The sequence below is a fragment of the Athene noctua genome, chromosome 1 (assembly GCF_965140245.1).
Source record: "Athene noctua chromosome 1, bAthNoc1.hap1.1, whole genome shotgun sequence".
Taxonomy (NCBI): Eukaryota; Metazoa; Chordata; class Aves; order Strigiformes; family Strigidae; genus Athene; species Athene noctua.
This window is the reverse complement of record NC_134037.1, coordinates 25,626,444-25,640,089: the sequence shown is the minus strand read 5'-3', so window position 1 is coordinate 25,640,089 and position 13,646 is coordinate 25,626,444. Positions and strand designations below refer to the sequence as shown.

The 13,646-nt window shown below is 34.7% G+C and overlaps 1 protein-coding gene across 1 annotated transcript in view; it reads left to right on the top strand.

Annotated features, from left to right (window-relative positions):
• The window catches only part of CSMD1 (CUB and Sushi multiple domains 1), a 1,262,314-nt gene that overhangs the window by 1,085,728 nt on the left and 162,940 nt on the right, over window positions 1-13,646 (top strand). The window contains exon 38 of the mRNA XM_074922368.1: window positions 9,595-9,713. Coding sequence (XP_074778469.1) covers window positions 9,595-9,713 — 119 coding nt within the window. The remainder of the gene's footprint in view (window positions 1-9,594; window positions 9,714-13,646) is intronic.

Here is a 13,646-nt window from a genome sequence, read left to right as displayed (position 1 = left end):
TACCTTTAGTTCAGAAGTCAATCCAAAATTTGGAATAAAAATGTCCTTTTGTTGAAGGTTTGTCTTACTAAAGCAAATATAAAAATGCCTGGTGTCTAGGGAAAAAAATTCAACACAAAATGCTGTGTTAGAACAACAGATACTTTTTGATAAAAGCAAACAAAAAGGAGGGCTAGATTCATAGTCTTTCTAAATAAAATGCTTTACAGCTGTAACATTCAGCTACAGTGTAAGAGGCCTCAGTTTAATTCTTTCATGTTGCAGAAATCTGAATTTCTCAGTAGTCATAGTGGGGATCCTCAATAACTACTTTTGAGGCTGTTCTACTTAATAGGAGAAACTAAGCAGCTGTAACAGGATCATCATTCTAATTTCCAGGAAAAATGGTCAATCATTCAGGTTCAGCTTGTATTTAAACATTTTGTAAAAAGTCAGAGCACTAAGATCAGATGTATAAAGAACATATCACCATTATGAGGCCAGAGACCTATGTTTAACATGTACATTTAGAGGAGAGCTGGACATGGATGTATGTAGGATGTGGTAATGGTACTTAAATGGGGTTTCAGTTCTTGTTCAAATACATGTTTTAGAAGTTTATAGAGTGGAATTATAGAAGAAAGCTTAGGAATTAATCTCCTTTGCTCAAATTCGCTGTATACATCTGTGATAAGGATATTGCTCTGAGTAGCAGCCACGTGTGTTCAAATCATTTCAGGTAACAAGGCTTCTATTTTTCTAAGTTGTCAGTAGCTGCTTTGCAGGAATCCACTCTGTTATCTTCTTTCATTTTGTCTTTATTGAGGACAGAGGAAAAGCAATGAATTCTGGACCGTGCAGTAAGAAAGGCCTTCTTCTCTATTCATCAGTTCTGCAGTGTATTGTAGCACTTCTCTTTTATTTTATGTAGTCATAACAAAAGAAAAATCAGTAACATATGGAAAAAGTAGTATTGCAAAGGTAAATGTCAGATTTCCAGAAAGGTTTATATCACATCTTTTTGATTTCCTGATCAGAAAGCAAGCTGAGGAGACACAGTAAATTAGAGAGAGGAAGAGAGCTAGTCGATAAGAGCTAGTATCAGTATAGAATAATCTACAAAAACAACAGAATTATCTAGTTTACATGAGCTGAAAAGCTGTCCTTAGTTTTGTAAAAGAAAAGAAAAAGAAATAATAATAAATGACAACATAATCATGCAATCAAGCCAAAATTAATATGTATTTATATATTTTTAAAATCTCCAGCATAAGACTTCAGCAATGTAGAGGTCTTAGTTATTTAATGTTGTTTTACCTATTGATAAAGTTCATAGAGAAGACTTAAAAAAATAAATTGTAGCTAGTTCTCAGAGAACTAAAATCAGTGGGCACAATTTTTTATTTAATTTTCAGCTAGGTCATTTCGTTTTCTTTAAAGTTTTTTGCTGTAGAAATTTGGTGGGTCTCCTGTGACCCTGATTAGAATTTAATAATGGTTTTATTGGAAGTATTTCATTTATAGCTATGCATATTTTAGTATTTGAGTAACACTTTTATGAATCCAAACATACATCTGCAGAGTTCCTGCTCTTTTGTGGAAGGGGAATGACTTTGTTTATGAAGTTGTTTTCTTGAGCAATCAATTGATTCTTCTGAGCAAATAGTGGATTGAGAGCAGCCCTGCAGAGAAGGACTTGGGGATATTGGTGGATGGAAAACTGACTCTGAGCCAGCAATGTGTGCTCACAGCCCAGAAAGCCAAACATATCCTGGGCTGCATCAAGAGAAGTGTGGCCAGCAGGTCAAGGGAGGTGATTGTCCCCTTCTATTCCACTCTTGTGATACCCCACCTGGAGTACTGTGTCCAGCTCTGGGGACTCCAGCATAACAAGATCATGGTCCAGCTTGAGCGGATCCAGGGGAGGACCACAAAGATGAACAGGGGGCTGCAGCACCTCCCTTATGAGGACAGGCTGAGAGAGTTGGGATTTTTCAGTGTAGAGAAGAGAAGGCTCCAGAGGGACCTTATAGCGGCCTTCCAGTACTTAAAGGGGGCTACAGGAAAGATGGGGAGGGACTCTTTATCAGGGAATGTAGTGACTTGACGACAGGAAATGGTGTTAAACTGAAATAGGGTAGATTTAGATTAGGTATAAGGAAGAAATTTACTGTGAGGGTGGTGAGACACTGGAACAGGTTTCCCAGAGAAGCTGTGGCTGCCCCCTCCCTGGCAGTGTTCAAGGCCAGGTTGGACGGGGCTTTGAGCAACCTGGTCTAGTGGAAGGTGTCCCTGCCCATAGCAGGGGTTTGGAACTTGATGATCTTTAAGGTCCTTTCCATCCCAAACCATTCTATGATTCTATGATTGCTGTCAGTCAAAAATACCAATAACAATTCACTTTTGACCTGTTTTTTCATTAAATTTCAGGGAAATCCACAGAGATCATAGTTTGATTTTATTTTCCAGAACAATAAGTGAACTTCATGGCTACCTACATCCCTCAGGGTATATATCCTTACAGTTCTTTTCTCCTGCTACATGTATTCCCAGATCAGATTACTTGGAATTATATGTATGCATCAGAGGACGCTAGATCCTTTAATATGGATTTAGATATAACTATTTTGGAAAGAAAAAAGCTATCTATCTTTGAAATTGAGAAATTGGTAATACTTTTCATAAGTTGAAAATTTTGCAAACCCTCTTTTTTTTCTTTTTTTTTTTTTTTTTTAAATTTTGGGAACCAGGCTTAGTGCTTAGTCATAAAACATTTAAAACATTTCAAGAAAATTATTTAAGTAAATGAGCTTTGTTTTAAATCTTTTGAGGAGGAATAGAAAATATTTCATGAACAGAAAGTGCAATGAAAGTTGCTGTGTACTCATTGTTCCTTGATTAGCAAGAATAATAAATCATTAGATCTGGTGCAACTAAACCTCTTCCTATGCAAATGCCCAGTAGGTAAAAGAGTGTTAGTCCTAGAACAGCGAAGGGATGGCCTTACACTTTAATATAATTTCTTCTCTAGTGCGAAGAACTTTAGGAACTACAGTGAGGTTATTTTGCTTTCCAACAATAGATATTACCAAAAAAATGCCAATTTGGAGTAAGAAGCTGCTGTTCACATCAACTCCAAATAGCTTCAATCTTGCTTTAGCAGGTTGCGACAGGGATAGAAGAGACAAAGTGGACCAAATAGTGTTTCATCTGGCCTTATCTTTTGCATACATTTCAAATTAAGGTAATAGGTAAAACTGTTCTAAACTATCCATTCTAGAATTCTGCAGACCCCTGATATCACTATATGCAGAGCCTTCATAGTTACATTAGGAAATAAAGATCGCTTAGGATCATTCCCTTCATCCCAGAAGAAATTTGAAGGAGCAAGAGCAACAGAAGAGAGTGTCAAGTCACACCTACATTATTTATTGAGAATAGAAATTATTTCTCTAGAATATAAATTTTACGTTACCTTAGTATTTTAGAATAAATAGATGAGAATTTCTACTTAAAAGATATTTTCACCAGTGTAAATGTTATAAACATGATTGCTTTTAGATCAGTATGTTAGAGAAAACAGCCTTTTTTTAGGAAAATATATTTAGTTTGCTATCATTTAATCACATATCTTATATTCATGCCACACTGTATATTGCTGCTTTAAAGTAGCTTTATAGAGATTCATAAATACTTCATAAAAGTTTCAGCTGCTGCTGACATCTTATTTTAATTCTAACTATTTCATGATAATTTAAGCAATTGAATAAGTATTTTTTTGTTCTTGAAACTTAGTCTTCCTTTCAGCAATATGTCTTTCTCTTGCCCTCTCCATTTGTGGGTGTTGCGTTTAACATGAGACTGAATTTGGTAAGAGATGAATCCCGTTGTGTTCTAGCCAATCCTCAGAGATTAGAGGGGCTAGGAGCGGCTGGATTTCTCTTAATAGCTATGCCAGTTGGGGCTGTAACTATAGGCCTGACCCAGCTCATACAGCCCAATACACTGTAAGTCTGGTTGCTTTCAGGAGAAGCACTCAGATTCACAAATAGTACGGTTTATTTTTTATGCAACATCTACAGATTCTTTAAAATTGCCTGCAATAAACGCACAAACTAAAGGTTGGCTAATAGCACTACACACAGAAAGAAAAACGATTGCAATCACACACACTAAGTTCCCGGGTATTCACTCAGCATAGCTGAGGGAATTGTACCAAAAGGCATCCCTTCTGGGGGGAGGGTGTGTGTGCGGGGAGCGAGAGCACAAACCCGTCGATCTGTCCCTCCAATTTGGTGTCAGATTATCGTCCTCCCATGTTAGGTACAAGCTTGGGGTAGTATTTATCATAGTATGTATGTGTGAGTGGGTGGGACTGTGGTCTAGCCATTATCTCTTGAATAATGACACAGCACACTCCTTGGTGCAATGGGTGTGCTGTTTCCTGTGGGAGAAGAGGAAGAGGGAGAAACAAGGTGGCAGACTAGTGCAAAACAGTCCTTGAGAGGAGATAAGTGAAAGAATCAGACCATGCCTCCACCGCGCTTCGCATTCTCCTTGGAGTTGGTTGTCTAAGTTGAGGTATTTAATTTACATGCTACAGTCAAATTGATGACTTAGATGTTTTTTTTCTGTTTGTTTCTTTGAGGGTTTTGTGTTGCAGTTTTATTGTTGTTGTTGTTGGTTAGTTGCTTTTGTTTTTATAGTCAGATACATGAGTTCACTTAAATTAAAAGAAATAATTTAAGTGCCTTAGAAAATTTCATTCTGGTCATAACGTAATTGTAAGTATTGTTGAGAGTCACCATGTCGTGTTTGTTATTTCAGAAGGGTTGTAGGTGTTGAACTGGTTGCAGTAACCTGTGATGAGAAATAAAGCAGTAAAATGTACAACAGATAACTGTAGAAAAGACCAGAATTAATAATGTAAACTAATCCTTCATGTGCACGTTTCCCCCCCTCCCCAAAACACTAGCAGAATAAATAACATAATCATTTTCACAACCAACAGCAAGTCCAATCAAAATGTGCTTTGTTGCGTTTCTAATATGTACAACAATAGAAAGAATTAATATTCCTGCTATTTGATTGAATTCATTTTAATCTTAATGAACAAAGGAAGCCACTATCTAAATAGTATGGTTTAGAAATGTTCCTGTTTAATTCAATTGCATTTGTGTGCACTGATATTTCAAGGTTGGTCTTAACGTCTCATTTATTAATTCAGTATTAGTTTCACTATTTTCTTTAATATACAAGAAAAAAAGTCTGGAAATAATGAGTGTTTGCTCATACAACATGCTGCTTGAACCTCTCAGGTCAGGATTTTTTTTAGTGAGAACTGAATTATGATTAGTAGAGACATTTATGTTTAGGCCACAAATATCTATAAGTACTGTGTGACTATATCCAAATGTAGCAATTAGAATTAAAATATTTCAGTAAAAATCCTGCTTTATGTAACTGATATTTTAATAGTCATTTTAGCCTTATTTTAATGTCATCTAGCCTTATCACCTTAAATCAGGATATATGGCCCAATTCAGCATCATTCTTTTTGTAAGCTTTTTTTTTTACCTCTATACCCAGATGATGTTATATGTTTGAGAACATAAGCTTACTTTTAATTACTGTATCCTTTTTTGAAGCTTCTCTATTGCATGTTTCCAAGTGCCAAAGTTTCTCAGGAGCTGAAATAATGGATTCACTCGTAAGGGGACTAGAGAACAATGACTATCTTTTGTACTGCTTCTCTATCATAAAGATCTCTAATAAATTCAAAGATAAAAATCAGACTAGCAGAGAAGAAAAAGTATTCTTCTAAGTAGCATATTGGTTTTTGTAGGTGCAGATTAAGATCTTTCATGCGATTCGATCTTTAATGCAGCTCTTCGGCACAGCAATCTTTTTCCCTGTGTTACAGCAGGTGTGAATCATAAATATGCCATTTTTAATTTAGCAGGCCCTGATCCTATCAGTATATCTATACAATTTACTAGCTTTTGACACAAATCTGACCCCTCTTGCAGTCACTCCCTGAGATAAATGCATTTTCTAGCCTGGTGTCTGAAGCATGCAGTTTTGGAGGGGACAGCTTGGGTTTTGATACACACCATCATCAAAATGGAAATTCACTCCAGCTTGATGTTTGTAATATAATAAAGAACAATATGTTTCAGTTAGCCACATAGGGGTGGGAGGGAGGAAAAAAGAAAGCCTGGTGACTTTTGGTCAGGCTGTCAAGAAATTCTTGTGTTGTTCAGTTTTCAGCTTTCTGAAATGGACACTAATGGGCATTCACATTGTCAGATATGCCAGCAAGGATTTTCTTTCTGCCATCAATGGCAGTGATGTTTGGACAGAATTTGAGGTAATTGTAGGCATGTATATAATTATGGAAGTGAGGCGTATTTGTCTTATGCCACAGTGGAGCCAAGAAAGTATTTAGCAGGCAGTAAGTGGAAGAAGGTCAGGGAGAGGGTTATCATTCTTGACATTGATGGGTTCTCTCTTGTACTGCATAGCAAAAGCTGAGCTCTGAAGAGCGTGCACTAAGCAATCCTTGTCCTTTTTTGATTGCTTGGACTTGACATTTAACATGTTTTCCCTTTATTACTGACTGTTCACATACAATCTAGTTTAATGAATTTCAGAGTCTCTGAATATTTAAGTTCTCTAGTTTGCCCCCCGATACCAGAATTTTCTTTATCTTGAGCATTCTTTAGGTTTTTGGACCAGTTCTAACTTAATCTAGTTATCTAACTAAACTAGGCTAGTTTTATGTAATAATTAGAATGATGGGATTGAGGATTACAAATAATATTTGACTCTTTCCAACTTTCTTTTTGCTTTTGAAGAGGTAATATTGTTTCTTAATATCAGGTATATCAAATAAAGTAAATTATAACTGGGTTTTTTTATAGTGTTTTCTGATATTCTGATTGAATATTGTATATTGTAAGTTTTATCATCAGTCCAAAAAAGTAGTATAGGCAAAGTATTAGCAGCTAGCAGAAAGCGTTTTTACCAAGTTATTAAAATCTGTTCAAGATAAAATACGTAGTGTAATACTCTATCTAACAGTTGTACAGAAAATGACTTTGAAGATTTTCTTTTGACCATAAGTCTATTTAAATTCTGAGTGCTATTTAACTAATGATAGAAAGAGCTATATTACAAGCACATTATTAGTACTGCTGTGTAGTCACTGTTATAAAATTGATTCTGAAGAAAAATCTGCAAAAGTATCTTTATTCATACCTAAGACCACAGGCCTGTAGTTCTCAACACACAGGAATGCTGAGTTCAACCAAAATACAAATTTCTTGAAGACAGGATATGAACCTCAAATTTATATTCACAGAATTCAGCAAGCATGTTGTTTTCTACAAGCAATATAGTCACAATGTCTTTGCTAGGTGCTTATTTATTTAATAACGGTGAGTTTGGAGCAGTTCTTTTAAAATTTTCTATTCAAGAGCTAAGGAAATGCCGAAGTAAGGCTCGATTTACTTAAGTTATGTCTGAACACTGGATTCTGAATACAGTCTATATACTATAAATTATAAACTATAGTTTGAATTATTACCCTTCAATTATTGCTGCAGCAAAGAGACAGTTTGTGTGGATGCAGATCACAGCTATTTAGTATCTATACTCAGAGAAATTTTCCAGATATGGATGCAATTGCAGGATACACAGTGGTTGACCAAAAGAATGATACTAGGAAACTGCAACAAAACCATAACCATAGAAGTTAATGATATCCTCATGCCTAATTGGAACATTACAGTTTCATATAATGACCACACATGAAGTCCCTAGTGAACACATGAAGTCACCATAACATCATTTGAAAGTTGATTATATTGGTAGAACATAAAAATTTGTAATTTCTGTGGTAGAAATTGCTGAAAATCTTTAAAGTACGTTTAGATATTTTCCAAAATTATACATTCCAGTACACAAAGGAACTACCTCAGGGAGATCATGTAGCTTGCAACTATGAAATAATTCATTATGTGCTAATTAGAAAATATTTGGTTTAATAACTCTTGCATCAGTTGTTATGAAGACTTCACTTCATACCTTGGTCACTGTCACTTGGCATTAGAATGTGTTGTCATTATCACTGTTCATTCCTGAAAAAAGTGAAATGTAGTAAGACTGAAGAGCATAGGACATAGAAAGAACATACAGGATCATGGAACATATTTCCAGGAAAGTAAAAAAAATGACTCCACAATCATATTTTCAGGTGAAATTATAAAAACTATTTCAAATTTGTGTGCTTCATTAGGAAAAATATATTTGCTTCAACTAAACACTGAGATGCTAAAAGTGACTGGAAGTGGGGGAAGTGGGAAACACAAAATTCTTATGTGTGCATGTAAGATTTGTAAGGCATTTATATTTACGTGATGAAAAGTAGATACTTAAAGGTTTAGAGCATAAAGTTAATAATAAAATATAGTAGTTACACATTTCTGTTTCAGTAGTAACTTTAATAAATGTCTTCAAGATTAAGATTATACATTTCAAATTTATTTTTGATTTCAAAGAAAGTTTTTAATATTAAAAGGGGAATGACATTCTGTCATCAGACCATAAACCAACAAATTAATTGTGCTTGTCCTTCTGCTTGCAACTAAATTCTTAAAAGCACAGAATTATTAAATCTAATCAGCAGATTCTCAACTGTCTTGTTCATTTGGAACATTTTAGCTTAAATAACAGAGATGATACTTAATTTTCAGTTGTACTGACTAACAAACTCCTTAGACAAGCACCCAAGGGAAAAAAAAAGAAAAGTGATACGTACTTGGCAAAAAGCAGAAGCTAGTACTTCAGGCTGACATATTTAGGCAAATACATTTGAGAAATTAGTGATCATGGAGAGTCTTTCTAAAACTAATCTTATGTTTGCTAACATCTGGCTTGAAAATAGTTAAGAACAGACTGTCCTGTCACACCTATGCAAAGATTTAGTTTTGGGTTAAGAGTACTAAATTTCAGATGTCTGAACTTCTTTATAGTCAAGAGTTGTCTAAACATATGGAACACCCTTGGCCTTAGCTGCTGTTTCAAAAGCCTCTACCACCTAACCTCAGTAGATCTGCTCATTTATTGTTGAAAAGAGAGACTATACATAAAATATATTCCCCCTTTCTCTCTCCATTTCCTTCACAAGGGAAAGAAAGAAAGAAAGAAAGAAAGAAAGAGAAAGAAAGAAAGAAAGAAAGAAAGAAAGAAAGAAAGAAAGAAAGAAAGAAAGAGAAAGAAAGAAATGAAAAAAAGGCTGTTTAATACACTAGAATTATCATACTGGTTGAAGACAATAAAATGTCATAGTATTAATAGCAACATGACATAGTAATTGGTACAGTCACAGTATATCATCTTTGTGTTTCAGTCATATCATTTTTATTCTGCAGGGCAGTTCTGAAAACTTCTGTTTTAAACAAAATCTCTGTGTAATGTTGAAATAATTTTTTTATTAATGTTCTCTTAAAAAACCCAACGCTATGGAACGGATTAATTAGAACAAAGAATATCAATGAAGAGCTGTTGTCCACTTGTCTATGTTTTCTCAATCTTTGTGTTTACTTTCCTCAGCTGTAGGCCTTGCCGCCTGTCCAGAACCAGTAATTCCTAGCAATGGGATCAAATCGGGAGATAGATATATGGTGAATGATGTTTTGTCATTTCAGTGTGAGCCAGGATATACATTACAGGTATTTATTTCTTTCTTTTTTTCTTCAAATTATACACTGTGGAATAATTGCAACAAGATGGCAATGGACTTACCCCAAACCCATTTTAATGATGAATCTGTAGTGCATCCACAGAGGTGAATTAAGTAGAGCCTATGTGTGTACTCTCACATTATAAAGCTATGAATGTGTAGCATGTCTGCCTCAGTAAATCTGGGCTGGCAAATCTTGTCTCAGATTAATTTATTATCATGCAGTAATAACCATCAAAATGGACAAGGAAATAAAATGGTTAAAATGTTTTCTCTAGAAAATTATTTTGCTACTATGCTTATTGAAATTACACTGTGTTTTTCCATTTCTGGCAGTGATTCTTCGAGGTGAAATTTTAACCACAGTGGTAGAAATGCATCATGGGATTTATTATTCTGCTCAGAAATTGTAGAATTTATTTTCTAAACCAAATTTTATTCATGCTAAATCTACACTTTGCATATATGCCCACCACTGGTATGATACATTGAAAACATGTGAGTTCAGAATCTTTTTGGTGGCAATAGGTACCACTCAAGACAATGTGAAAGCATACCACTGTGTCAGAGAGAGCAAAGCATCATAACTTTTACTCCAGAGAAAGATAAAATCATGGCTCCCTATCTGATGTTTGCCAATTCAGTGCTCCCTCAGCATATATAGGCTTATTCTTTGGTCTCAGTTTTCTGATTTTCATTCTCCTAAAATTCAGACTGAACATCTTAGCTCTATTCTGGCTGTAGGAACACCTGCACTTGAAAAGTCTCTCTAGGTAATCAGCACTATGCTTACTTTTCCAGTCACGTATTACAGATATAGAGTCAAGTCTTTAACCTAATCAATGCTCTTTACGTTTATAGCATGACTTCAAACAGCCTGTATCAGAAGCATCCCATATCCATAGCAAAAAAGATTCTGTCATACAAATATCCTACTATTTAGAAAAGGTTCAAGACTTGTGCACAATAAAGCCTACTCTACCATCCTGAGCACTTGCAGCTCATTTAATGGTTTGAGGATTGCTTACAAACCAGCTGATGGTTCACATATAAACTACTTAAGTTTTTCTCTTTCTGGCAAAGAAAAATTAATATTATTTTGAAAATATCTAATGGTTTAAAACCTTTTACTTTTGGACCTAATTAACTTTATCTTTCCTATTTCATCTTTCCCTTGCAGTATCCTTTGTAGGTACTAGTAATGTTAGTAAGAAAATGTGAGATTTGGTATCATATTTTTATTACAGTCCCTTCAAAAGGGCTGTCATTAAAGCTTGATTCCCAGATAGATTCTGACTTCCATTTAAGTCATTAAAGTCTGCTAATGAACCATTAACCTTTTTTTATGTCAGAGTAACATTAAACTAAGTATATGATTAAATGCCATTTCCTGCCAATACATCTATGTTGCTATAGCCAAGGCAAAGGTATAGGAACTGAAATTTGATCTTCAGTGCTATTAATTTGTTAGAATGGGGTGCTGGCTTGCTTTTGACCTAGGTGAAGTGTCACAGTTCAGTAATTATCACAAGCCAGAGGCTGTTCCTGATAGGCAGTTTGCATCATGACAATTTGTTTTGGAGGTGAATTCAAAAGAAAAATGTTGAGGAGATAGATACACAAAAGAAAGTGTATTTGGCCTCAAGGCTGGAAAACAAACCCAAGCACTTCCACTAGTACAGATGTAGTTTACACGTTCTTATAGTCCTTTTTGGTATGTATTGAGCTAAATTTATTATTATTATTAATCGCTGGACTCAGGACATTCTGTTTTAATGCCAGATCTATCTGGAAGTCAGCCTATAATAAACTTAACAATAAATATAATTGTATTTTAACAGTTGGATTAAATCAAAAGTCTCTTTTGTGCTTCTTTTTTTGCTTATTTGAAAAAGATTACTGTTTTGAATATTTGTAGAAAAGTGGTGTGGAATTCTTTATGTATTTTTATTCAGTTCCACCTGATGCTGAAAGGATCAGGGTCTGATGGTGATGCTGGTAGGGCTGTCATATGATTGCTATTCACATAATTGCCAGTAGGACCTCATTGCTATGATCCAGGTCACTGCTTCTGAGGTGTTAAGACTAAAATATATAGAAGCAAACATCTGATTGTTCGGGTTGGGTAAGCTTATAGCAGTGATCTAACAGAAAAAAGTGAAAACTTATCCTACACTAACTGTTTCCTCTGGAGATGGAATAGCATCTAATCCAATTTATTCCATCTAAAAGCCAGCTATCTAATCTGAATCAGCTATTTAGGCTTTCATTGTGACACTAAAGAGCCACACACCTCCAAAGGCTGATCCATACTAAGATTTTGTGTTAAGACAGGTACCTTACTCTGAAAGTATTGTCTTTCTTCACTGATTAGGATATCAGAAGGTTAACATAGATATCTAACTTTTAACTGCTTAGGTTTGGTGGGATGACTCCTACTTGTATTGCCTATCATATAGCACACCCTTCTCACTTTGTCCACTATGAAATGTCTGAATTTTGCGTATGAAAAAAGGTGATGATTCAATTTTTATGCCATGAATTAGAAAAAGATAAACCCTCAAGATACAGCATATTGAATTTTCTGTCTGTACTTAAAATAGTAGTGCTGAACTATTGAGGTGGAGCGATAACAGTAGAATATGAATACTTCAGTTGTCGCTGGATGAGTACATGAAAACCTTTTGAAGATACATATTGTTAGTCCCAATGATGTTTTGAATCTGTTTTTACTTAGAGAAAGATCAGAAATGTGAGTTCATAAACACAGTATTAGTATAAAAGAAATGTGTATTTATGAGGAAGAGATCTTCATGTAAGTAACTCATCTGTGTTAATGATAAACTTTAATACCCTGTCACAAAACCACATGATGTCTTTCATCTGTATGCAGGTCTTTTCTGTTGTCCTTGAATATGACTAACTGCACTTTTGTTTTTATACTTACAGGGATTCTTTAATAAAATACTTTCTTAGAATTTCATAGCAAATTGTTCCTTAACTGTACTTCCTAGCTCAATTTCCATACTTATACAAATTTAATCCTAAATGTGGAATCTGACCTAGATAAAAACTTGTTTCATTGTCTTGTTTAAAGTGTAAAACAATAGACCTTCAATATCCAAATTCAATAGAAAACAGTTTGAATCTTTTCAGAACATTAATGAGGATTTCTATGCTGGATGGACTCTGCTGTAAGAAAATGCATATACATGTATGTATAGTATGTTGCTCAGACAGGACAAGTAAAAATGGCTCCTAATTAAAAAGAAATAATAATGAAAATAAGGTTCTACAAGTCACAGTGTGTCTACGATTCAACAAGTACAGATCAGCATAACTTTGCAGATCCTTTTTTTTTTCCCCCACTCTAGCTGTGAATTTACCCTCAGTCTTTAGAGAACATATTCACAGCTAGCAATAACAATCAGGTGTGGATTAGTTTATAATTGAGACTTGCCAGAAAAGTCATAGAGCTCAAACTACTACCTGGAGATGCATAAGAAAGGTAATTGCTAGCTGCAGGATTAAGTGTCTCCCCCCAGGAGGGGACTTTAAAAGACTGAAATCAGAGTGTGCTCTTGTTGGGAAGACGTTTGAAGCCGGAGGAATAATTTCATTTTATTTTTCAAAAGATCGTTTATAGGCCATTTTACTTTTTTTCCTGACTGTGTAGTTAAATTATGGCTTCCCCCTGACTCATATCAGAGACATGCAATCATAGAAGACTAGGAAAAGAGAATAAAATAAAACAGGGAATATTGTATTAAGTTATTCTAAAACATGAATTTTTTTCAAGTAACTAAGTTGATGCAATAAATGCATGTGCATTTTTCCTTTAAAATAAAAAGGTTGCTTTTAAAAAAATATTTTACTGAATTATCAATTTGTATTTTTATAAGAAAAAGACTAATTTAATCAG